Genomic DNA, 27,598 nt, shown 5'->3' on the forward strand with positions numbered 1-27,598 from the left:
GTAAGTTCCGAAACATAGGAGAAGAGGGCCCTCGCATAATAGAGCATATCGTGGATGCGGTGAGCATAGAAATCTCTTTTTGTTCGAAGTATTGCTGATCTGTACTGGTGGAGAGTAGTTTTGTATATGGAAAGAGTGAGGGGATTAGAATTCTTCCTCCATTCTTTTTCTTTCCGTCTTAGATTTTGCTTCTGAGTGCGGAGTTCATTTGAGAACCACGGTTGCTTATTTTTATGGGAGGGGTTTATAATTTTTTTTGACAGTGGGCATAATTCGTTAGCTATCATTTCAGTGATGTTTTGCCATGAGGTGATAGCTGAATTGGGATTTGAAAGATCCAAGTTTGGGAGATTTCTGATCAGGGATTTGCCAAGATCTTCTGAAGAACAAGTTTTCCTGTAGTATAGAGTTGTAGGCTGATGAGGTGTGGTCAATCCTGTTAATGACCTGAAGGTGGAGTTGATCATAAAATGATCTGACCATGGGACTGGTAGGCATAAGGGGGGTGAGAGTGGGGTGAGATTAGAATTTGTGAAGATAAGATCAAGAGTGTGACCCGCTTTATGTGTTGGTTGGTTAATGTGCTGTTTGAAGCCCATGTCCGAAAGTGCTGATAGGAAAGCATCACAGTTGGTCGATTGAGGACTGGCATCAATGTGGAGGTTAAAATCTCCAATGATTATGGCAGGAGAGTCTAGTTTTAAGTATTTGGCTATAACCTCTATCATGGGAGAGGCATCTTGATCTAAAAGTCCGGGAGGCGCGTAGGTGAGTAAGATTTGAAGTGACTTAGATATGAATAGGCCTACCTCAAGTTTGGATATAGTATAGATAGGTTGTTGCTTGAGGTTAAAAAGTTTTTTTGCAGCTATTAGGAGACCTCCTCCTTTCTTTTTCTTTCTGGGTAAGGAGAAGACATCATATGTCTGTGTAGGCAATTGATTTATTAGGACTGTGTCTAAGGATTTTAACCAGGTCTCTGTGATGGCACAGATGTCTGGTTTAGTATCTAGCAGATGGTCATTAAGGATGTGGGTTTTTTTTGTGATTGATTGGGCATTGAAGAGTGATAAGGTGAAAAGAGCCAAACCAAGTAATTGTGTGACTGGTGAGATCATTACCGGGGTTAGATTTCTACGGGTTATAGGTTGATATCTTAGTGTAGGCTTCATCTTGGAGAAGGAGTTGTGATGTAATATATGTATTGGGTGTCCTTGCAACATGGTTGTATGAGGGAGAAGACTTTGATGGTGTTGTCAGAATCAGGTGTCCTATGACGTTGTGGCGGTAATAGATTGTGGAAAAGTTCTTTAAGGAGGTCTGAATGATATGTTTGGTTGTGTAATCTTTTGCTAGATGAATGCTGAGGCTATTGGTTGACTGCTGAAGTGGCTGGTTGAATGCTGAGACAGTGGGTTGAATGCTGAGACAGTGGGTCAAATGCTGAGACAGAGGGTTGAATGCTGAGACAGAGGGTTGAATGCTGAGGCTGCTGGTTGAATGCTGAGACAGAGGGTTGAATGCTGAGACAGTGGGTCGAATGCTGAGACAGAGGGTCGAATGCTGAGACAGAGGGTTGAATGCTGAGGCTGCTGGTTGAATGCTGAGGCTGCTGGTTGAATGCTGAGGCTGCTGGTTGAATGCTGAGACAGAGGGTCGAATGCTGAGGCTGCTGGTTGAATGCTGAGGTTGCGGGTTGAATGCTGAGGCTGCTGGTTGAATGCTGAGGTTGCGGGTTGAATGCTGAGACAGAGGCTGGTTGAATGCTGAGACAGAGTTGAATGCTGAGACAGAGGGTCGAATGCTGAGGCTGCTGGTTGAATTGAATGATGGGTGGATGCTGGATGAGTTCTACTGCAGTATTGGTGTGCTGCCGCTCGGGACGCAAAGTTCGAAACGAAGGGGCGAAACAAAGGCCTGAGGAGGATCCACAAACTGGAGAATTTCTAGAGTTTGCTGTCTGTCATCGCTCTCTGCCTGCAGTTTGAATGGTATAGAATCCGCCATTTCTTGGACAAAGGCAGAAAAAGAAAAATCCTCTGGAGGGGATTGTTTTCTAGCCTGAGGAGGCAATGGCTCAGACATGAATTATTCTGATGAGACGTCTGATGAAGTGTCTGACCACGTATCATATCCAGAAATTTGTTGAGGAGGTGTAGGCTTGGAAAGCTGTGTTACACCTGAGGGTCCAGGTAGAGGATCATCAGAGAAAATATCTTCTCTTTCCTTCTCTACCGGATGAGAAGGCAAGGAAGCCAACAAATATTCATACCTTTTGGTTAGGATACTGTGAAGTGCTGCTTGTGCACCTAAGGTGTCAGAAGATGCAGTTGAGTGTTTTGGCATCGAGTGTTTTGATTTTTTTGATGACTTCTGTCTCGATGTCGATGGCCCCTGAGAAAGATGTACAGTAGTTGTCGTCGTATAAACCGATTTCGGTTGCATAGAAGAAAGGACTGTCAAAGGCAATGTATGAAGAAAAGAGAACATCGATATTGGGACTTTGACCGAAGGCATCGGTGGAATCGAGGTTATTTGCATCGATGGAGCTTGAAGCATCGATGAAGGAACCGATGTCACTAGTTCCGATGACATCGGTGCCTTTGGCATCGAGGGTAGTATCGATGGTATCGTTGTTAGTTGCGTATCAATCGTCATCAGCGCCGCTGAAGATAGTGGTGCGGCCGCCAGCATCGACGTAGCCATCGACATCGGCAGGATCGCTGGCATCGGCGATGACGCCGATACTTGCGCCTGGAAGGCTTCCATGACCATTTGTCTTATTAGACTGATTAAGTCTGGCATCGGAGGCGTCGATGCTGACATCGATATCAATGGAGTAGGTAAGGGAATCGAAGGTACGGAGGTCAGCGGAGTATCGCATGGCTTGTGCCGCTTTTTAGTCGGTTCCCCCGGGGGAGGAAGCGACGGAGATACCGAGGATCGATGCCGTCAGTGTTTTTGCTTAGGCCTCGATTCCGACACTGACCTGGCCGAAGAAGTTGATGGTACTGGTGACAGAGCATCGCCAGAGTCCTTGATTCTTCGTTTTTTTAGTAGAAGTTTCTTAGTGACCCCTGTTGGTGAGGATTTCGTCGAAGTAGATGGTGAAGGCACTGATTTAAGGAAAAGTTGAGACATTTTCTCCTGTCTCAGCTTTCTGCCCTTCGGGGTCATTTCTTTACATTTCTCACATGAAGAGATTTCATGTGTTTCTCCTAAACAGATTACACATTCTAGATGTGGATCTGTTACAGACATGGTTCTGTTGCAAATTGGGCATTTTTTGAAGCTCGAAGCCATGTCTCTATCGACAGCCGTCGATGAAAAACTGTGAGAAGAGAAATCCTGAGAAAAGAAAATTCAAAATATTTGTTTGTTTTTTTGTCACCGTCCGGTAACAAATGAGATTTAGTGAGACCCCAAATGGGGAATTTAGAGAAAATGTTTTACTTTTTCAGTCAGAAGTAGTGAGAAAATCTCACAGGGCTCCTGCCTCTGCGATGCTGAGGGCAGCGCGGAAAAAAGAAGACTGAAGTGAGACCCCTGTGGCAGAGAATATCATGGCATGCCGGGCATGCTCAGAAGCCTCAGGCTGCCAATCAAAAGTTTCTAGAAACTTTGACAGAAGTTTTTCCCGCAATAGGGCTCCGTCAGTGATGTCACCCATATGTGAGGACTAGCATCCTGCTTGTCCTGGGATAAAAAATATTCTTAATATCAGGGTCCAGTCAGACCCCATGTACAAGTAATGCCACAGCAAAAATTCTACTAATGGTAACTGGCTGTCCTAATGAAAACTGTGGTTGCAGAGGTACAAGTCACAATGTCCTTTAATTATGAAAAGCATAATTAACGAATACTGAGGTAATAGCATAAAAAGAGGTGCCTGGAGACATTTGGACCCCATCAGGATAAATGGGTTAAAAGCAGTTAATTTCGACAATTAAAACTTCAACCTCAGGAATCTGGACTGCCAAATAAGCTAGAGAAAAGTAGAAGATATAAATTAAGTTGGAAAACAAAGTTTAGGGTACAGGGAGTTATGCTATATAATTGTTATATTCAGAGTTCATTATAAAAGAGCTTTAACATATTCAATGAACTCATTTTCTTGTTTTCTCCAGTGCAACACCTGATAGTCTACACTCCCCTCCTCCTCACCCTGGTATGACTGTTACAAAAAGAACATTCACCTTGGACAATTATTAAAATTGCTTCCATTTTGGTGGGAAGTGGAGAAATTACTTACCTGATAATTTAATTTTCCTTAGTGTAGACAGATGGACTCAGGACCAATGGGTATAGTGTACTCCTGATAGCAGTTGGAGATGGATCAGATTTCAATCTGTCAGTCCTAGTACATATACCCCTGCAGGAAGTGCAGCTCTTCAGTATTCTCCTCGAAAAGCAATTGTGGATATATACGTGACTGAATAACTTGTATAACTTGGTTAACTTGGTTAACTTGATTAACTTGAACTGGTTGAATTGGTTATAGCTGGAGACCGCCAGTGCCCCCAACTGAGAAACGTCGACACCTGGTAAGATGGGTGTCCTAACTGGAGGAAAAGCTTGGCTTACCCGTGAATAACTCGCTCTTGGGGATGTTGCCCGAGAATTCCATGAATGACGGCAGCCGTGGGTGGGATGCTGAGTCCATCTGTCTACACTAAGGAAAACTAAATTATCAGGTAAGTAATTTCTCCATTTCCTAGCGTGTAGCAGATGGACTCAGGACCAATGGGATGTATAAAAGCTACTCCCGAACCGGGTGGGAGGCTGCCCATGGCCCACTTAGTATTGCCCTTGAGAGGCTTCTAGTAAAAGTAAAAAGTCATGGGATAGGTGGCGATGTCCTTTCGTGGATTGCAAACTGGCTAAAAGACAGGAAACAGAGAGTAGGATTAAATGGATAATTTTCTCAGTGGAAGGGAGTGGGCAGTGGAGTGCCTCAGAGATCTGTATTGGGACCCTTACTGTTCAATATGTTTATAAATGATCTGGAAAGAAAGAAGTCGAGTGAGATAATCAAATTTGCAGATGATACAAAATTGTTCAGAGTAGTTAAATCACAAGCAGATTGTGATAAATTGCAGGAAGACCTTGTGAGACTGGAAAATTGGGCATCAAAATGGCAGATTAAATTTAATGTGGATAAGAGCAAGGTGATGCATATAGGGAAAAATAACCCATGCTATAGTTACACAATGTTATGTTCCATATTAGGTGCTACAACCCAAGAAAGAGATCTAGGCGTCATAGTGGATAACACATTGAAATCGTCGCTTCAGTGTGCTGCGGCAGTCAAAAAGCAAACAGAATGTTGGGAATTATTAGAAAGGGAATGGTGAATAAATGGAAAATGTCATAATGCCTCTGAATCACTCCATGGTGAGACTGCACCTTGAATACTGTGCACAATTCTGGTCGCCGCATCTCAAAAAAGATATAATTGCGATGGAGAAGGTACAGAGAAGGGCTACCAAAATGATAAGGGGAATGGAACAGCTCCCCTATGAGGAAAGACTAAAGAGGTTAGGACTTTTCAGCTTGGAGAAGAGACGGCTGAGGGGGATATGATAGAGGGGTTTAAAATCATGAGAGGTCTAGAATGGGTAGATGTGAATCGGTTATTTACTCTTTCGGATAATAGAAAGACCAGGGGGCACTCCATGAAGTTAGCATGTGGCACATTTAAAACTAATCGGAGAAAGTTCTTTTTTACTCAAAGCATAATTAAACTCTGGAATTTGTTGCCAGAGGATGTGGTTAGTGCAGTTAGTATAGCTGTGTTTAAAAAAGGATTGGATAAGTTCTTGGAGGAGAAGTCTATTACCTGCTATTAATTAAGTTGACTTAGAAAATAGCCACTGCTGTCGGTAACATGGAATAGACAGTTTTTTGGTACTTGCCAGGTTCTTATGGCCTGGATTGGCCACTGTTGGAAACAGGATGCTGGGCTTGATGGACCCTTGGTCTGACCCAGTAAGGCATGTTCTTATGTTCAGGATGACCTTGTGTTGTATAGTGTCGAACCGAACTCCCAGGTATTCTAGAGATTGGGAGGGCTGCAGGCAGCTCTTGTTTGTGTTGACCACCCACCTGAGGCTCTCTAGTAGAGTCTTGACTCTGTTGGTCACCTGGTGACTTTCCTCTGGGGATTTTGCCCTGATCGTCCAGATAAGGGTGTACGAGGATTCCTTCCTTCCTCAGTGTTGCTGCCACTACCGCCATGATTTTGGTCAACGTCGAGGTGCTGTGGCTAACCCGAATGGTAGTGCCCGGAACTGGTAGTGACAGTCCAGGATCGGGAAGCGTAGGAAACGCTGATGCTCTTGATGTGCAGGTAAGCTTCCAACAGATCCAGGGAAGTAAGGAATTCTCCCGGTTGTATCACCCTCATGACAGAGCGTAGGGTTTCCATGCGGAAACGAGGAATCTTCAGGTGGCGGTTGACCGACTATAGGTCCAGGATGGGGCAGAACGTCCCTTCTTTCTTGGGAACTATAAAATAGATGGAATAGTGTCAAGTACTTATTTGTTGTGAGGGCACCGGTGTTATAGCCTCTAAGGCGAGTAATCTGTTCAGTGTAGCTTCCACTGCCGTCCTCTTGGAGGGGTCATGGCAGGGGCATTCCACAAACTTGTCCGGAGGGATGTGGTGGAAATCCAAATAATCTCTCTCTCGAATGATGGCTAGGACCCACTTGTCCAAAGTTCTCTCGACCCATCTTTGGTAGAATAGGGCAAGTCTGCCCCCTATGGCTTCTTCCCTTGGACGGGTCGGCTGATTTTCATTGTGGGGCACGACTAGACCTGCACCTGAGCCGGCTCCCCTTTTGTTGTGCTTGTTCCGAAAGGACTGGCTCCTGCCTGTGGGGCAAGCCGCTTGATATGTGCTTCTGTATGGGTTGAAGCGCTGTGATCCTCTGCCCCTAGAAGTTCGGGGGAAAGGTCGCTGGTTTCTCTTATTACTGTCCTCCAGTAGCCGTGGCAGTGGGGATTCGCCCCATTTGTTGGCTAGCTTCTCTAGTTTGCTTCCGAACAGGAGGGTTCCCTTGAAGGGCATCCTTGTGAGTCTCATTTTGGACGATGCGTCAGCCGACCAGCTTCGGAGCCAGAGTTGTCTTCTGGCCGCCACGGCTGATGACATGCCTTTAGCCGCGGTGCGCACCATATCAGAAGCAGCATCTGTGAGGAATGATACTGCTGGTTCCAGGGCTTCCCTGGGAGTGTTGTTCCTTGTCTGTGATAAGCAGGCCGCGATATGTAGAGACATAGCGGAGACGTCAAAGGACTGTTTGAGGATGGATTCCAGACGTCTGTCTTGGGCATCCTTGAGTGCTGCTCCTCCCTTGACTGGTATAGTAGTGCGCTTTGAGACCGTGCAGACCATGGCATCCACTTTTGGACATGCCGGAAGATCTTTGGCAGTGGGGTCCAGAGGGTACATGGCTGCCAGGGAACCCCCCCCTTTGAATGTGGTCTCTGGGGCTTCCCGTTCCAGGTCAATTAGTTGCTGGACAGCTTGTAACAGTGGGAAATGGCTGGAGGTCTGACGGAGTCCCTCTAGGAGGGGATTCATCTTAGGTTCCCCCGAGGTACTTGTACCCGGGATAGCGAGCTCTTTCAAGCTGTGTGTGACCAGATCTGGGAGCTCGTCCTTGGTGAAGAAATGCCTCATGGTTCGGTGGGGTTCAGTCCCTGGGAGGAGTTCCCCTTCCCTCCAGGGGTTCTGAATCCTCGTCTGAGTTGTCCGTGTCCCTGAAGGTGGGGCTTCTGGGCGGTGGAGGCACTTCTCTGGGCATAGAGGGTCCCAGGATGTTGAGGTCTTCTGACGGAGGCTGTGGCCGTATTATCAGAGGCCCCGGCTGCATGTGGACGAAGGCATGCAGGCCTTTGAAGAATTCCACCCAGGAGATAGATGCAGGGTCTAAAGTAAGAGCCGCTGTGTCCCTGGGGAGTCCCGTTTGAGGGAGGCTCCCGCTGGGGGACGCGAGGTCCGGCGTACTGTTCGAGAAACTGGATCCCAGCATCGGCTGGGGAGGGCCATGGGCTGAATCCCCCAGGGTCTCCTCGCATTGTATACACAGGGCCGTGGCTTCCTCATGCTGCGCCGCTCTGGTGTGGCATGCTGGGCAAAGGCCCTGAGCTTCTCCGGTGGTGCCATGGCCTGTGCGCGTAAAATACAGGGACTGGGTGGCTTAGTTATGCGCTCTGGTGCATCGAAGTTCTGCATGTAGGTTTGGTACGCACTCAGGGAGATGCACGTACTGTTGTGCGCACAGATTGAACTTATGCGCCTGGCACAGTAAGCGTGTGGCTGTGTGTGTCACTTGTGCACACGGCACTTGGGCGCGCAACGATGTGCGCACAAGCTACTTGTGCGCACTGCTCGCCTCTGTGCGCACAGGTCGGGACGGCGGACAGGGCTGCGAACAGGTAAAGATGGTGACGGCGACCACATGGACAATATGGCGAACACCACAGAGGGTCTTCCACATGGGAGGACCCTCGGATCTGACCGAGGCCTAGCCCTGCTAGGGCTGATCAACCTGGTAGCACTGGCACCGGCTGGTGACCTGTGCGACTCTTCGAACTTCGGAGATTGGAGACTTTTAAAAAGTTTTCTACCTTGCCTTGTCTCGGCACTTCCCGGTCTCGTTCCGGCGGTCTCCGGCTGTGGGGGGAGAGGGAATTACCTTCACCGCTGCGCTCGAAGTTGCACCCGCTGCCTCTCAGCCTCACCCGATGTCGGGGGCTAAGTCCACGCTGAGGGTCGGCCGCTGGACCGAGGCTTACCTCCGAGGGATCGCGGAAATCACCTCGGGAATTCTTAACTGGGGGAGGGACCCAAGGTGTGTCACTGCAGGACAGCTGGGCTCGTCTGTAGAGGTAAGATTTCTTCTTGATTTGGTAAATTACTCTAACGCTGTGCGAGCGTGCATAGAGTCCCAAACTGCTATGGAGATGAAAATACTGAAGAGCTGAACTTCCTGCAGGGGTATATGTACTAGGACTGTCGTCAGATTGAAATCTGATCCGTTTCCAACTGCTATCAGGAGTACACTATACCCATTGGTCCTGAGTCCATCTGCTACACGCTAGGAAATGTTGAGATTACTTACCTGATAATCTCCTTTTCCTTAGTGTAGACAGATGGACTCAGAACAAGTGGGTATAGTGTGCTTGTGCTAGCAGTTGGAGACGGATCTGATGTCAGCACGGGTACATATACCCCCACAGGAAGTGAAGCAACTCAGTAATCTTCCTTGCAAAAGCTGTTATGGATATATGTGTACTGACGATCAATGAATTAGTGAAACAGGATTCCCCTGACTGATTGATAGTAGCTGGAGACCGCCAGCGCTTCCAACCGGAAGGCGTCGACACCTGGTAGAGTGGACGCTCTTATGTAAGAAAATGACATGGCTTACCTTGAATTGGTGAAACCCATGTGCACCGGCAGCCGGGCGGGATGCCGAGTCCATCTGTCTACACTAAGGAAAAGGAGATTATCAGGTAAGTAATCTCAACATTTCCTGGCGTGTAGCCAGATGGACTCAGAACAAGTGGGATGTACAAAAGCTACTCCCGGACTGGGCGGGAGGCTGCCTGAGGACCGCGTAGGACTGCCCTCGCAAATGCTGTGTCCCCCCTGGCCTGGACATCCAGACGGTAAAATCTGGAAAAGGTATGGAGGGAGGACCATGTCGCCACCTTACATATCTCCGCGGGCGACAGCATCCTAGATTCTGCCCAAGAGGCCGCCTGCGCTCTGGTGGAATGAGCCTTGACCTGCAGAGGTGGTGACTTCCCGGCCTCTACGTAGGCCGCTCTGATAACTTCTTTGATCCAGCGGGCTATGGTGGGCCGAGAGGCCGCTTCCCCTTGCTTCTTCCTGCTGTGAAGGACGAACAGATGGTCCGTCTTTCGTACTGCTTCTGTCTTTTCCAGGTATCTGGGCAGCAATCTGCCGATGTCGAGATGGCGTAGCACACGCCCTTCTTCTGATTTCTTCAAACCCGCCGTGGTTGGCAAAGATATGGTTTGGTTGAGGTGAAATTGTGAGACTATTTATTTATTTTATTTATTTAAGGTCTCTTATATACCGATATCCGTTCGCACATCGTATCGGTTCACAAAGAACAAAAACTTTTGGGCGGCGCCCTTACATAAAACCGAAATAATAGTACAGAATAACAGGGGGATTAGGCGATGCAAATTAATAGATCAATAAATATTGAAAACTGTAAATATAAACATATATAAAACTATATACATGGCATTAGTAGTCATAAGAGCACAAGGCATACATCGGTGGTCAAAAGGCATTCTTAGTCGTAGCACATACTTAATCATAGTTCGTTGAATCAATTAGAGAGGGGTTTAATGAATTGGGCGGTGTCAAGGGGTAGGCTTGCTGGAAAAGCCAGGTTTTCAATTTTTTCTTGAATTTGGGCGTGAAAGTCTCCATGCGTATGTCATGGGGCAAGGAGTTCCATACAGTGGGGCCGGCGAGAGAGAAGGCTCTGCTTATGGTGGAGGAGAGTTTGACTTTAGGTAAGAAAGAGGGAACCGTGCGAAGATGGATAGCCTCTGGAGTGATTCTGAGAAAGGGATCACGGCAGGACAGCGCTTGTAGCTCTGAGATGCGGCGTGCAGAACACACTGCCAGCAAGAACACCATCTTCAAAGTTAGCGAACGGAGAGACAGGCCTCGAAGGGGTCTGAAGGTGGATCCCGCGAGGAAATCCAAAACCTTGGAAAGGTGTTGAGGTAGTGTGATTAGGTTTGAATAGGGAACAACATTTGTTAATCAAGGGAGCTGTGAGTCACTCAGGCTGACTAACTAAAGTTAGACTGTTTGTAATTCCCAACCCACCCACCCCAAGCTCATCCCTTAATTTATAGGCAGGTGCCACTTGCACAAAAAAAACCAAAAACAAACCCATCAACAAAAACTTTATTGAGAATTCGATCAGACCCCAGTAGGCCACTACCAGACATATAGTGAATTCACTAATACATTTAAAGGAACTTAGACACATTCCTACTCCCATAGCAACCTAAAACTTAACTAGGAACTGATCAAAACTGAGATGAAGGCAGCAGTCCAGCAGCAAGAGGGGGGCTTCCCAGTCTTTTGCATCGAGTGTCACATGTATGATTTTTTACCCACCGGTGAGAAGTTGTACATGTGCATGCGATGCAAAGAGCTCCTGGCTCTCAGAGAACGAGTCCGATCTCTGGAGGCCAGAGTGGCAGACCTGGAGGAGCTGAGGGAGACAGAGAGGTATATAGATGAGACCTTCAGGGACATAGTAGTCCAGTCCCAACTTCAGACTGGCAGCCCTGGTGCTGCCTTGGAGGAAGAAGGTCTCATAAAGGGAGAGCACCAACCAGGTGTATCAGGAAAGGATCCTGTAGCAAGGACCTGCTCTCTAGGTGATGCATTGTCCTTTCGCACTGAGGATATCTCCCCAAGGCCTACTGCCCAGGAGGGAAGGGTTAGGTCGGCCGTCATAGTTGGTGATTCGATTATTAGGAATGTAGATAGCTGGGTGGCGGGTGGGCGTGAGGATCGCCTGGTAACATGCCTACCTGGTGCGAAGGTGGCGGACCTCACGCGTCACCTAGATAGGATTTTAGACAGTGCTGGGGAGGAGCCGGCTGTCGTGGTACACGTGGGCACCAACGACATAGGAAAATGTGGGAGGGAGGTTCTGGAAGCCAAATTTAGGCTCTTAGGTAGAAAGATTAAATCCAGAACCTCCAGGGTAGCATTCTCTGAAATGCTCCCTGTTCCACGCGCAGGTCACCAGAGGCAGGCAGAGCTCCGGAGTCTCAATGCGTGGATGAGACGATGGTGCAAGGAAGAGGGATTCAGTTTTGTTAGGAACTGGGGAACCTTTTGGGGAAGAGGGAGTCTCTTCCGAAGGGATGGGCTCCACCTTAACCAGGGTGGAACCAGACTGCTGGCGCTAACCTTTAAAAAGGAGATAGAGCAGCTTTTAAACTAGAACAAAGGGGAAAGCCGACAGTCGCTCAGCAGCGCATGGTTCGGAGAGATGTATCTTTAAAGGATACTAATGATGCATTAGAATTAGGGCATCTCGACAGTGAGGTTCCAATAATTAGAAAAGTAGTCCAAGTGCCTGTAACTAAAAACTCACCTGAGCTAAAAAATTCTAACTTATCCCTATCAATTAAAAAGCAGAATAAAAATACAATCAAAAAACAAACTTTGAAATGTTTGTATGCTAATGCCAGAAGTCTAAAAAGTAAGATGGGAGAATTAGAATGTATAGCAGTAAATGATGACATAGACTTAATTGGCATCTCAGAGACATGGTGGAAAGAGGATAACCAATGGGACAGTGCTATACCGGGGTACAAATTATATCGCAATGACAGAGAGGAGCAGTCAGGAGGAGGTGTGGCGCTTTATGTCCGGGATGGCATAGAGTCCAACAGGATAAACATCCTGCATGAGACTAAATACAAAATTGAATCTTTATGGGTAGAAATCCCTTGTGTATCAGGGAAGACTACAGTGATAGGGGTATACTACCGTCCACCTGGTCAAGATGGTGAGATGGACAGTGAAATGCTAAGAGAAATTAGGGAAGCTAACCAAATTGGTAGTGCAGTAATAATGGGAGACTTCAATTACCCCAATATAGACTGGGTAAATGTATCATCGGGTCACGCTAGAGAGAACGTTCCTGGATGGAATAAATGATAGCTTTATGGAGCAATTGGTTCAGGAACCGACGAGAGAGGGAGCAATTTTAGATCTAATTCTCAGTGGAGCACAGGACTTGATGAGAGAGGTAACGGTATTGGGGCCGCTTGGCAATAGTGATCATAATATGATCAAATTTGATTTAATGACTGGAAAAGGAACAGTGTGCAAATCCAAGGCTCTCGTGCTAAACTTTCAAAAGGGAAACTTTGATAAAATGAGAAAAATTGTTAGAAAAAAACTGAAAGGAGCAGCTACAAAAGTAAAAAATGTCCAAGAGGCGTGGTCATTGTTAAAAAATACCATTCTAGAAGCACAGTCCAGATGTATTCCACACATTAAGAAAGGTGGAAAGAAGGCAAAACGATTACCGGCATGGTTAAAAGGGGAGGTGAAAGAAGCTATTTTAGCCAAAAGATCTTCATTCAAAAATTGGAAGAAGGATCCAACAGAAGAAAATAGGATAAAGCATAAACATTGGCAAGTTAAATGTAAGACATTGATAAGACAGGCTAAGAGAGAATTTGAAAAGAAGTTGGCTGTAGAGGCAAAAACTCACAGTAAAAACTTTTTTAAATATATCCGAAGCAGAAAGCCTGTGAGGGAGTCAGTTGGACCGTTAGATGATCGAGGGGTAAAGGGGCACTTAGAGAAGATAAGGCCATCGCGGAAAGATTAAATGATTTCTTTGCTTCGGTGTTTACTGAAGAGGATGTTGGGGAGGTACCCGTAATGGAGAAGGTTTTCATGGGTAATGATTCAGATGGACTGAATCAAATCACGGTGAACCCAGAAGATGTGGTAGGCCTGATTGACAAACTGAAGAGTAGTAAATCACCTGGACCGGATGGTATACACCCCAGAGTTCTGAAGGAACTAAAAAATGAAATTTCAGACCTATTAGTAAAAATTTGTAACTTATCATTAAAATCATCCATTGTACCTGAAGACTGGAGGATAGCAAATGTAACCCCAATATTTAAAAAGGGCTCCAGGGGCGATCCGGGAAACTACAGACCGGTTAGCCTGACTTCAGTGCCAGGAAAAATAGTGGAAAGTGTTCTAAACATCAAAATCACAGAACATATAGAAAGACATGGTTTAATGGAACAAAGTCAGCATGGCTTTACCCAGGGCAAGTCTTGCCTCACAAATCTGCTTCACTTTTTTGAAGGAGTTAATAAACATGTGGATAAAGGTGAACCGGTAGATATAGTATACTTGGATTTTCAGAAGGCGTTTGACAAAGTTCCTCATGAGAGGCTTCTAGGAAAAGTAAAAAGTCATGGGATAGGTGGCGATGTCCTTTCGTGGATTGCAAACTGGCTAAAAGACAGGAAACAGAGAGTAGGATTAAATGGGCAATTTTCTCAGTGGAAGGGAGTGGACACTGGAGTGCCTCAGGGATCTGTATTGGGACCCTTACTGTTCAATATATATATATAAATGATCTGGAAAGAAATACGACGAGTGAGATAATCAAATTTGCAGATGACACAAAATTGTTCAGAGTAGTTAAATCACAAGCAGATTGTGATAAATTGCAGGAAGACCTTGTGAGACTGGAAAATTGGGCATCCAAATGGCAGATGAAATTTAATGTGGATAAGTGGAAGGTGAAGCATATAGGGAAAAATAACCCATGCTATAATTACAAGATGTTGGGTTCCATATTAGGTGCTACAACCCAAGAAAGAGATCTAGGTGTCATAGTGGATAACACATTGAAATCGTCGGTTCAGTGTGCTACGGCAGTCAAAAAAGCAAACAGAATGTTGGGAATTATTAGAAAAGGAATGATGAATAAAACGGAAAATGTCATAATGCCTCTGTATCGCTCCATGGTGAGACCGCACCTTGAATACTGTGTACAATTCTGGTCGCCGCATCTCAAAAAAGATATAATTGCGATGGAGAAGGTACAGAGAAGGGCTACCAAAATGATAAGGGGAATGGAACAACTCCCCTATGAGGAAAGACTAAAGAGGTTAGGACTTTTCAGCTTGGAGAAGAGACGACTGAGGGGGGATATGATAGAGGTGTTTAAAATCATGAGAGGTCTAGAACGGGTAGATGTGAATCAGTTATTTACTCTTTCGGATAGTAGAAAGACTAGGGGACACTCCATGAAGTTAGCATGGGGCACATTTAAAACTAATCGGAGAAAGTTTTTTTTTACTCAACGCACAATTAAACTCTGGAATTTGTTGCCAGAGAATGTGGTTCGTGCAGTTAGTATAGCTGTGTTTAAAAAAGGATTGGATAAGTTCTTGGAGGAGAAGTCCATTACCTGCTATTAAGTTCACTTAGAGAATAGCCACTGCCATTAGCAATGGTTACATGGAATAGACTTAGTTTTTGGGTACTTGCCAGGTTCTTATGGCCTGGATTGGCCACTGTTGGAAACAGGATGCTGGGCTTGATGGACCCTTGGTCTGACCCAGTATGGCATTTTCTTATGTTCTTATGTTGAGGTTCCACAGGGGCACCGGCCACTTCAGTGGCGGACGAATGTGCTTGACTCCTTTCAGGAAGCGGGAAACATCTGGGTGTGTGGCAATGGTCCTGCCATCCCTCCTGGGACTGTAGCAAGACAGCGCAGCCACCTGAACCTTGATGGAGCTTAGGGAGAGACCCTTCTGAAGCCCATCCTGCAGGAAATCCAGAACAATAGGGATTGTGGTCGCATGTGGATTGGTGCCATGAGTGTCGCACCAGGCTTCAAATACTCTCCAGATGCTTATGTAGGTGAGGGATGTGGAAAACTTGCGAGCTCGGAGGAGTGTATCTATCACCGGCTCCGAGTAACCTCTTTTCTTCTGTCTAGCCCTCTCAATGGCCAGACCGTAAGAGAGAATTGAGCCGGATCCTCGTGGAGGATGGGACCTTGACGAAGCAGGTCCCTGAGAGGAGGCAGGGGAAGGGGCTCCCCTGTCAGTAGTCTTCTCATGTCCGCGTACCAGGGTCTTCTTGGCCAGTCTGGTGCTACTAGAAGAACTAGGCCTCTGTGCCTCTGAATCTTGTGTATAAGGGCGCCCAGCAGGGGCCACGGAGGAAAGGCGTATAGCAGGGTCCCTGGAGGCCATGGCTGAACCAGGGCGTCGATCCCGTGAGAGAACGGATCTCGCTTGCGGCTGAAGTATCTGGGTACTTGAGCATTGGACCTGTCCGCTAATAGGTCCATGTCCGGAGTCCCCCCTGATCCACAATCATCTGGAAGGCTGTGGGGGACAGCTGCCATTCTCCCGGATTTAGGCTTTCCCTGTTGAGGAAGTCTGCAGCGGTGTTGTCCCTTCCGGCAATGTGGACGGCGGAGATGTCCTGGAGATTCGCCTCTGCCCAAGCCATCAGCGGGGCTATCTCTAGGGACACCTGTTGGCTTCTGGTTCCGCCCTGTCGGTTGATGTAAGCCACAGTAGTGGCGTTGTCGGACATCACTCTGACTGCTCTGTTCCTCAGTCTGTGAGCAAATCGCAGGCAGGCTAATTGGACTGCCCGTGCCTCTAGACCAGGGGTCAGGAACCTTTTTGGCTGAGAGAGCCATAAACGCCACATATTTTAAAATGTAATTCCATGAGAGCCATACAATATGTTTAAAACTAAATACAAGTAAATGTGTGCATTTTATGTAAGATCACACTTTTAAAGTACAATAAGTCTCTGAAAATATTACACCAGGCCTTAAGACACCAATACATCTCCTATTAGGAAAACGGACCAAGTCAGGCTGCTATAGAGTCCTACACAGAAACTACACGCCAGCAGAAAACCTCACCTGAATCACATGCTGTCCCTCACCTAACATAGAATAAAGAGACCAAAACACATAACAAGAAGCATGCAGAAAAAACTGAATTGGAAACTGCAACAAGCCAGAGTCTCTGTATGCAGTGTAACAAAGGAAAAAAGAAACATCACCCATCCTTATAAAACAAATCAAGAAATATAAAATCATCAGCAGTAAAACTGTACTAACAAAAAGAACATATTTTGAAACAGCTGATGAGTGGAATATCCAATAATTACAAACTCATATAAAACATTTCCAGATACCAACAAAATATTTCAAAATAGCAGACACAAAGACCCAGTAATGAAAAATAATAAGGATACAAAATTTTTTTTGCTTCATACCTGGGAACGTTTGATATCCAGGTGTCCTGAGATTGTTCTGAATTAGCAGGAGGAGGGGTGGTTTGCTTGGAACTTTCTCCTCTCTCAGTCACATACCAGCGCTCTCTCTCACACTGGCTCTCAATTACACACCTATACAAACATGCTCTCAGTACTCACATATACACATGTTTTTTCTCTCTCACTTATATAGGCTCTTAATTACACATTTACACACATGCTGTCTATCTTTTCACGCTTACACACACACACACACAGGCTTTCAATCACATAAATACATGCTGTCTTTTTCTCTCACACACAGACTCTCATTCACATGCTTACAAACATGTCCTCTCTTTCTCTCATTTACACACAGGCTCTCAATCACATACTCACATGCTCCCTCACCTAAATCAGCTCTCAATCACACACAGACACACATGGTCTCTCTCTCTCATTTAAACACAGGCTCTCAATCACATAAACCAGCTCTCAATCACACACAGACACACATGATCTCTCTCTTACTTATACACACAGGCTCTTAATCATACATACACATGATTTCTCTCACACACAAAGGATCTCAATCATACACACATACTCTTTCACACAAACATGTTTTCAATCACAAACTTACACATACAGGTTCCCAATGGTAAACTTACATTCATGCTCTCTCTCTCTCACAGGCAGGCTCTCAATCACAGACATACTCGCTTTCACATGTACAGGCTCTCAATCATTCACATACATGCAATTTCTCACTCACTCACACACACACAGGCCCCCCCCCCCCCGTGGCCCGGAAGAGGAAGTGGAGCGTATCGGGTGCGTGCGCGGCAAGAAGAGGCCACGCTAGTGCGCTCGGCATCGGCCCGAAGAAAAGAAGACTGCAGCGTGGCTCGGAGGAAAATGAAGAGGTTCAGCCGCGGCCGATGGGACTCCGCCTCCGCGAGGGCTGAAAATGAAGAGGTTAGCGTTGGGAGGAGGCTGCTGCTGCCGCGAGTTCCCAGGGTGGGGAAGAGAGAGAGTGAATGAGCGAGCAAGCTGTGTTTGCTCGCTCATTCACTCTCTCTCTCCCCCACCCCCACCCCGGGAACACGCGGCAGCAGCAGCCTCCTCCCAACGCTAACCTCTTCATTTTCAGCCCTCGCGGAGGCGGAGTCCCATCGGCCGCGGCTGAACCTCTTCATTTTCCTCCGAGCCGCGCTGCAGTCTTCTTTTCTTCGGCCGATGCCGAGCGCACTAGCGTGGCCTCTTCTTGCCGCGCACGCACCCGATACGCTCCACTTCCTCTTCCGTGCCGCGGGGGGGGGGGGGGGGAAGAAGAGAGCACGCCGGTGCCGCTGACTCCAGCTGTCCTGCCGCGTTCCGCCCGGCATTTTAAGCCCGGGCGGAGGAGGACCGGGGAGCAGCTGGGTCAGCGGGAAAGTGTGGCGACTGTCTGCGAGCCAGATGCAGCCCTCAAAAGAGCCATATCTGGCTCGCGAGCCATGGGTTCCCGACCCCTGCTCTAGACGGTTGATGTTCCACCCCGACTCTTCTCTGTTCCACCGCCCTTGGGCGGTGAGCTCTTCGCAGTGTGCTCCCCATCCGCTCAGGCTGGCATCTGTGGTGAGCAGAGTCCATGTGGGGGAGGACATCTTTGACCCCCTGCTCGTGTGGTTGGGCTGCAACCACCACCGTAGCTGGGTCCGCAGTCTGGCTGGTAGAGGTAGATGCACGGAGTAATTCCGGAAGCGTGGGCTCCATTGAGAGAGGAGGGAGCGTTGTAGTGGTCTCATATGGGCCCGCGCCCAGGGTACCACTTCCAGGGTGGATGCCATGAGACCGAGAACCTGCAGATAGTCCCAAGCTATGGGCCGGCTGGCTCCTATCAAGGACCGTAGACGCGTCTGGAGTTTTAACCTTCTCTTGGTGGTGAGGCTGACTTTGTCTGCCTGGGTGTCGAACTGGACTCCCAGGTATTCCAGTGATTGAGAAGGCTGTAGGCAGCTCTTGTTTAGGTTGACTACCCATCCCAGGCTTTCCAGCAGGGAGATCACTCTGTTGGTTGCCCGATGGCTCTCCTCTCGGGATTTCGCCCTGATCAGCCAATCGTCTAGGTAGGGATGGACAAGGATTCCTTCCCTTCTGAGCGCCGCTGCTACCACTACGATCACTTTGTTGAAGGTCCGCGGCGCTCTGGCTAACCTGAAGGGCAAAGCCCGGAATAGGAAGTGCCGTCCCAGAACCTTGAAGCGTAGGTAGCGCTGATGATCCCGATGGATCGGGATATGCAGGTAGGCTTCTGACAAGTCCAAGGCCGTGAGGAATTCCCCTGGCTGTACTGCGGTCTTGACTGAGCGCAGAGTTTCCATGCGAAACCTCGGGACCTTTAAGTATCGGTTGACTGACTTGAGGTCCAAGACGGGTCGGAAAGTGCCCTCCTTTCTTGGGTACCATGAAATAAATGGAATAGTGCCTAGAATCCATTTCCCATGCAGGTACCGGGATTATGGCTTTCAAGGATAACACCCTTTCCTTCTCCCTCTGGACATACCAGGCTAATAACTGCCTAGGATAAACCTATGTTTTTGTATCTTACAGTTTTTGTTGATTTATATATTTATCTCTCTCTAATTGTTTCTTAGTTTAAACTCTGTACTGTCTTCCATTGCCCAGGTTTTATGCTCCCTGTTTAATGTAACTTTACTTTCTACCTTGATGTTAATTGGTTTCCCCTCAGTTACATTGTAAACCGGTACGATAAGACCTAGTCTTGAGCATCGGTATAGGAAAAGAAATTAAATAAATAAATAAATAAATAAGGACAGGAGCCTCGCCAGGGTAGCTTCCAATGCTGCCTTCTTGTGGATTGGACACGAAGATTCCTCAAATCTGTCCGGAGGGATGTGATGGAAGTCCAGATAATAGCCCTCTCGGATGATGGCGAGGACCCACTGGTCCGACGTAATCTCGACCCATCTGGGGTAGAAGAGGGTTAACCTGACCCCTATGGCTTCGTCCCCCGGATGGATCGGCTGATTCTCATTGTGGGGTGCGGCCGGGCGCCGAACCCGAGCTGGCTCCCCTCTTGTGCTGCTTGGTCCGAAAGGCCTGGTTCCCGGCCTGAGGACGAGGTGCCTGGTGGCGATTCCTATAGGGAATGAAGTGTTGGGAGCTTCTACCTCTGGAGGGCCTCGGAAAGGTGCGCTGGTTCCTCTTGGACCTGTCTTCCGGCAATCGAGGTACTGGAGAGGCGCCCCATGTGCTGGCCAGTTTATCGAGGTTGCTGCCGAACAGGAGAGAACCCTTGAACGGCATTCTAGTGAGACGTGTCTTAGAAGGAGCATCGGCTGACCAGTTCCGGATCCAGAGCTGCCTCCTGGCAGCTACGGAGGATGAGACCCCCTTGGCTGTCGTACGGACTAGGTCGGAGGTGGCATCCATGAGGAACGAAAGAGCTGACTCCATGTCCGCTGCCGGAGCATTGTTCCTGACCTGTGACAAACAGGAACGCGTCACCACTGTGCAGCAGGTTGCGATTCGCAGAGACAGGGCTGCCACCTCAAAGGTTTGTTTCAGGATGGCGTCCAGGCGTCGGTCATGAGCCTCCTTGAGGGCCGCCTCCCCCTCCACTGGAATGGTAGTGCGCTTGACCACAGCGCTAACCAAGGCGTCCACCTTAGGGCACGCTAGCATATCCTTGATTGCCGGGTCCAGGGGGTACATGCCAGCCAGGGCCCGACCCCCTTTGAATGAGGCCTCCGGCGCATTCCACTCCAAATCGATCAGCTGTTGCGCCACTTGCAGAAAGGGGAAATGGCGGGCTGTGGGACGAAGACCCTCCAACAGGGGGTTCTGCGTGGATGCCTCCATGGTACTGGGGCCTGGAATAGCCAACTCTGTCAGGCACTGAGAAACCAGGTCGTAGAGATCTTCCTTGGGAAAGAACCGCCTCATAGTTAGGTATGGCTCTATCCCCGAGGGAAGTTCCCCCTCCTCGGGGGGTTCGGACTCGTCCTCCGAGACATCAGGGTCCGCATGAGCCGGACTGCCCGGAGGCGGGTGCCCGCGATAAGGGCGAGAAGGTCCAGGGGCAGGGTCAGCCGGAGCGGCAGCAGGGCCTGGACGGGAAGCTGACTGCATCTGTACAAAGGCATGGATCCCCTTAAATAAATCCACCCAGGAAATGGAAGCGGTCTCTAGCCGTCGGGGTACCAGGTCCCCCGGGATTCCTGGTTGTTCGAGACGGTCTGCTAGATCCGGGGTGGCCCCTGGGGAACTGTCGGTAAACCTCGGTTGAGACTGGTCCTGGCCCGAGGCTCCCACGGCCTCCTCACATTGGGCACAAAGGGAGTCTGGCTCCTCGCTCTGCGTGGCTCTAAGCTGGCACGCTGAGCAGAGGCCGAGAGCTTTCACGCTGGAATCAGGAGGTGCCGCCTCTGGGAATGCCGGGGCGTTTAAATGTTCCATCGCGTCTTGCGAATGCAGAGTGCCGGCGCTTATGCTGCCAATAATATGCGCTCAATAATATGCGCTCAATATACAATATGCGCTCAATAATATGCGGTCAGCAATATGCGCTCAATAATATACAATATGCGCTCAATACCTGAACAAGGCAGACAAAATGGCGACCTCCACGGCATGCCACATGCAGGCAACGCCGCCGATCCTCGTACCTCGGAGACCAAAAAGTAAGAGATGTACGCCTTACCTGATCCTCGGCGCTTCCCGGCTGTAACCCGGGCGGTCTCCGGCTGCGGGGAGAGAGGGGAAATACCTTCACCGCCGCGCTTGAGGAAATGCACCCGCTGCCTCTTAAGCCGCCGAACTCGTCTCGCTCGGGGCTAAGTCCACGCCGGGTCCGAGGCGCCTCTCAGCCAGGCCCGAGCCCTTCTCGCTCGGGGGCTAGATCCCTGCTGCGATTCGGCCACCGGACCGAGGCGTAGACCTCCGAGGGATCGCGGAAATCATCCCGGGAAACTCAACTGGGGGAGGGACCCGAGGGTATCACCGCAGGAGTGCGGGGCTCGTCTTCTGAGAAATTTGTAAAGTAGAAAGTAGATTTGGAAAACACGCTCAGCGAGCGTGCAGGTGCTCCAAACTGCTTTGGAGACGGAAATTACTGAGTTGCTTCACTTCCTGTGGGGGTATATGTACCCGTGCTGACGTCAGATCCGTCTCCAACTGCTAGCACGAGCACACTATACCCACTTGTTCTGAGTCCATCTGGCTATACGCCAGGAAAGTATTAATTTTGATTTTCAAAGAAACATTCCCTAACAATGCCACGGGGAATTGAGTGTCTGAAGCACCACCTGGAGCTCTCACCACCTCCCAGCAGAAAAGGGTGTGCCAAGAAGTCATTCCCTGCTGCACTACAAAGTTCAAGGCTTTAAAAATGCGGAATAGACATGGAAAGTACAGGAAGATATTTGTAGTGCAATTTACTTTGTAATTAAACCAAGCCCCTCTAGAAAGCATATTATCCTACATTTCTATGTCTCTAGAAACTGAATACAGTAAATTGACAATATGCATTAGTCAGACCTTCCTACTCTCAGCATCAGAACTTTTTAAGACAGCCAATTACAATTTATATAATCACAAGAGTCCAGAAGCAGATTCCAGCCTTTCTGAATACTCAAAGATGTGCGAAAAATCTCTTGGAAATTGCCAAAGCAGGGAAAACTTTACCTAAACCCAACTTCATCCCCTAACTTCACAGTATTGCAGCTTGGTCTGTCCTGAAATCACTGCTATATGTCTCAGCAATGAATCCATAAAGTACCCACCCCCAATCTTGCACCAGACCTCCTTCCTCCTATTTTACTCTGTGCATGCATTTACCAATGATTCTCCAACTAAATTTATTTTTATTGCATCAATGAACAAGAATTCTACTAAAATCACTTGGTCAATGACACAGGTTACTAGCTCTCAGATACAGGAGTCAAGAAGGTTTTTTCTGTATAATGATGTCAATGAACGCACAGAGCACTCACAGCATTGTAAGGATATCTCAAGGACAGCTCTGTTAGAACCCAGCAGTCTTCTCCCACAGCAGAGGCCTTGCACTGTTTAGACCCAAAGAAAGGAAGAGGGGGCCAGCTGCTGTGTTCCTTACATGCATTTGTGTTGGATTTTTCCTGAGTGGTATCTGCATCCGTGTTGGAGCTTACAGACTGGCTGTCACAGTTCTTGCTGCCATCCCCCAGCTTCTTCAGCCTGTTCAAGCGCTTGTCTGTCTCTCGGAGGCCATACTTGCTATTTATTATTGGTGCAGGTGCAGGCAGTCCAACGCGGGATTTAAAAGCACCAGTTCCTCGCCTGTAAAGACAACAGGACAACTTTAAACTTACAGAGATCTCACAGGTTTTGCCACAGGTTTTGTTGTAACTGCTTTTGCCAAAGCAGTTACAACAAAAACAAGGGGGTATTTCGTAAGATTGAAGGTTAACAGTTTTCATCACCTACACAGGAAGAATATTTTACTCAAAGCTATACCATTAGTACCATCTTTATACTCATGTTTCCCAGATCTCTCTTTCCAAACCAGAACTTTCACCCAAAATTCCGTCCCAAAATATCAGACTGCTTAACAGACATCTCCATCTGGACATTCTACCACCACCTTAAATTTAAAATGGTCAAGATAAACTTCTCATCTTCTCTCCCAAACAACTTCTCCCTACGTCTATTTCAATTCTTGAGGGTAACATTGTCCTAATCCCCCTCAGCAGGCAACCTTGGGTTATTCTTCAATTCATCTCTTTCCTTTTCTGCACATAAAACATTTTTAAATGTTTTGGTTCTGTTCAATATCTTTGTGAGTGATATTGCAGAGAGATTAGAAATAAGTTTGCCTTTCTGCTGCAGGTGGCATTAAGGTCTGCAACAGAGAAGACATACTTGAGAGAGATGAGGCAGAAGAAGTGATCTAAGAAAGCTTGAGGAGTGTTTGAATACTTAGCAATTAAGAAAGAGTCATGTAGAAAAGTTGAAGGGATCAATACATGACAGGGGGACAAATACTGATATGCACTGAGCAGGAAATACCTCAAAGTGATTATTCCTGACAACCTCAACATAGTGAAACAGTATAACAGGGCAGTGGCCTAAACCACGGGGATATTAGGGTACAAAGGGATAAGAATAACTAAGTATAATATTCTTTATAACTTTAACTCTGTTAAAGCTGTTCATCTGACTTCAATGTATAGCGTTTTTATAAATGTAAACCGGAGTGAAGGCCCCCGCCAATACTTCGGTATATAAAAACGTACAAATAAATAAAATAAATAGAAAAGATAGGGAGAAGATCATACCTCTGTACAAGACCTCACACCTAGAATAGCATGTTCAGTTCTGGAGACTGTACCTCTAAAAGAATATAGATAGGCTAAAAGTAGCCCACAGGCTCTCAAAATGGTGCATGATTTGCTTCAAAGGCAATATGAACTGAGACTAAAGGACTTAAATACGTATACCCTAGAGCAGGAGTAAGCAATCTTTTGGTAGTGGTGTGCCAATATTTAAATCAGGGGTAGGCAACTCTGGTCCTTGAGGACCATAAGCTGGTTGGCACCCTGATGCATCAGATTGCTTTCACACTACTCTTGAATATTAATTTTATTGACATTAATTTTCAGTTAAAATATTCAAGAGTTACAGTATGTAAAAATATATCAAACAGATATGTTTTTCCTCATATAAAAACAAAATTATAAAAAGAAGAAGAGAACAATGTCTCTCACTCCCTCCCCTCCCTAGTTTGGGGTTAGCTGGCACAACTAAAAAACTGGGGCATAAAGACTGTTTTTTTAAAAAAAAGAATTGACCAAAAGGCAAAGACAACTGTCCAGTAGTGCCCTGCTTTACCCAGCTTGTCCCAGGCTAAACTGTTTGACTCCTACCCACCCTACCCCTGGGGCTTGTTTCTAATAAAGACTGCCTAGATTACCATTGGCAGCAAGATAAATTAGTACATTGGTTACAGTCAAGGAAATAAAGCCACAAATTACCAAGATGAGGACTATCCAATGTAACTGCTGTGGAGCCTTTATTCTGAGGGAAAGCATCTGGAAACTTAGAGCTTGCCCAATTTGTGCACAACTCTCATCCTTGAAAATGGAGCTGACTGTGATTAAAGATCAATTAGCTTCAATTAAAAGAATTACACCCACATTGCATTACTCAGAAAATAATTCCCCAATACCACAAACAAACCAGGAGTCAAGAAAAGGAGATCCATTAGGCTCAGGTAGGACCCACAGTCACCCATTCTTGACAGAAGAGCAGCCAACAGGTATACCGCCCCACTCAAACAGGTCATCAGGAAATTCTTTAAAAACCAGGAATACAGTTGGCTCTGGTAGAATTAGACCTGTGATGAGGAGACACACAATGTACCAAATGCAAAAAGAACAACAAGCCTTCTCTAAAATAAAAACTGAAGAAGTTCTTGAGAAAAGCATTGCAGTATTACCAGAAAAGAGAGAGAAAACACAATGCATGCAGTATTTAAAGATCCATAAGCAAAAAAAAAAATCTAATTGAGATGGAAAACTCTGTCAACAGTGGCACTACCGCAAAAAGAAATAGTGAAGTGAATAACACATCTCAACAAATATCTCACAAGGAGTCCAGGAAATGCAATAACCGTAAAGAGAGTACCTGGAAGGCTATGACCACAAATGCTCATAGTTTGGGAAATAAAATCCCAGATCTGCAGGCCCTAATGGCTGAGGCAGAATTGGACATTGTTGCTATCACAGAAACATGGTTCACAGAATCTCATGAATGGGATACAACAATACCAGGCTACAACTTGTTAAGGAAGGACAGAGAGGATAGAAAAGGGGGAGGTGTGGCTCTTTATGTCAGAAACAACATCCAAGCAACTGAGCTACAAGGAAGTTGGGGTATTGAAGAAGCTCTATGGGTCGACCTAAAAAACGATGACGGAGCATCCATTTATATTGGAGTGGTTTACAGGCCTCCAAACCAAAAGGAAGAGCTGGACAGAGATCTGGTTAAAGACATCCATAAGATAGGTAAGAAGGGAGAAGTGGTGATCGTGGGTGACTTTAATATGCCAGATGTAGACTGGAAAATCCCATCTGCAGAAACTAAAAATAGTAGAGCGATAGTGGATGCCATGCAAGTATCTTTGTTCAAACAAATGGTGTTGGAACCCACGAGAGAAGGAGCTATACTCGACTTAGTGCTCACTAATGCAGATAATGTCTCAGATGTCCAGGTGGGCGCCCACCTCAGCAGCAGTGATCATCAAACGGTATGGTTTAATATCACTAAAATAATAGGGAAAAGAACCACAAAGACCCGAGTTTTACAGTTCAAAAACACAGACTTTGAGGAAATGGGGAACTACCTGGAGGAAGAACTTAAAGGATGGGAGAACGAGAGAGATGTGGATCAGCAGTGGACCAATCTAAAAGGAGCAATCACTAAGGCAACTGCTCTATATGTTAGAAATGTAAAGAAAAGCAAAAGAAAACTGAAACCTATCTGGTTCTCAATGGAGGTGGCTGACAAAATTAAAGCTAAAAGAACAGCATTCAAGAAATATAAAGGATCCCAAAGGGAGGAGCACAAAGAAGAATATTTGTATCAACTGAGGGAGACAAAGAAATTAATCAAGTTGGCAAAGAGTCAAGCGGAAGAGAGGATTGCCAAGGAGATAAAAAATGGTGACAAAACATTTTTCAGATACATCAGCGAAAAGAGAAAGGTCCAAAGTGGTATAGTGAAATTGAAAGGTGGTAATGATCAATGTGTAGAGAGAGACGAAGAAATGGCAGAAATATTAAACGAATACTTCAGCTCTGTGTTCACTAAAGAAGACCCTGGAGAAGGACCATCTCTAAACAACAAGAAACTGGAGAGAAGGGGAATAGATGAAAATCCTTTTACAGTAGAAAATGTGTGGGAAGAACTAAAGAACCTGAAAGTGGACAAAGCCATGGGGCCTGATGGGATTCATCCAAGGATATTGAGGGAGCTCAGAGATGTTCTGGCGGGTCCGCTGTGTGACCTGTTCAATAGATCCCTAGAAACGGGAGTGGTGCCGAGTGACTGGAGAAGAGCGGTGGTGGTCCCGCTTCACAAGAGTGGGAACAGGGAAGAGGCAGGCAACTACAGACCGGTTAGCCTCACTTCGGTGGTGGGAAAAGTAATGGAGTCACTGCTGAAAGAGAGAATAGTCAACTATCTACAGTCTGGAGAATTGATGGACCAGAGGCAGCATGGATTCACCAGGGGAAGATCCTGTCAGACAAATTTGATTGACTTTTTTGACTGGGTAACCAAGGAATTGGATCAAGGAAGAGCACTAGATGTCATCTACTTGGATTTCAGCAAAGCTTTTGATACGGTTCCGCAAAGGAGACTGGTGAATAAAACGAGAAGCTTGGGAGTGAGTGCCGATGTGGTGACCTGGATTGCAAATTGGTTGACGGACAGAAAACAATGTGTGATGGTAAATGGAGCCTTCTCTGAAGAGAGAGCGGTTTTAAGTGGTGTGCCGCAAGGATCGGTGTTGGGACCGGTCCTGTTCAATATCTTTGTGAGCGACATTGCAGACGGGATAGAAGGTAAGGTTTGTCTTTTTGCGGATGACACTAAGATCTGCAACAGAGTGGACACGCCGGAAGGAGTGGAGAGAATGAGACGGGATCTAAGGAAACTGGAAGAGTGGTCGAAGATATGGCAGCTGAG

The 27,598-nt window shown here is 46.9% G+C and overlaps 1 protein-coding gene across 3 annotated transcripts in view; it reads right to left on the bottom strand.

Moving 5' to 3' along the window:
- LOC115079454 (histone-lysine N-methyltransferase KMT5B-like) overlaps positions 1 to 27,598 on the bottom strand; it is a 400,353-nt gene that overhangs the window by 20,290 nt on the left and 352,465 nt on the right. For 2 of the 3 annotated variants that reach the window (XM_029583070.1, XM_029583071.1), the window contains exon 7: positions 22,986 to 23,188. In XM_029583070.1, the coding sequence (XP_029438930.1) occupies positions 22,986 to 23,188 (203 nt within the window). Of the gene's footprint in view, positions 1 to 22,863; positions 23,189 to 27,598 lie in introns of all 3 variants that reach the window. The other variant, XM_029583072.1, reaches the window with a different exon arrangement.

Source organism: Rhinatrema bivittatum, chromosome 17 (assembly GCF_901001135.1).
Source record: "Rhinatrema bivittatum chromosome 17, aRhiBiv1.1, whole genome shotgun sequence".
NCBI classification, from domain to species: domain Eukaryota; kingdom Metazoa; phylum Chordata; class Amphibia; order Gymnophiona; family Rhinatrematidae; genus Rhinatrema; species Rhinatrema bivittatum.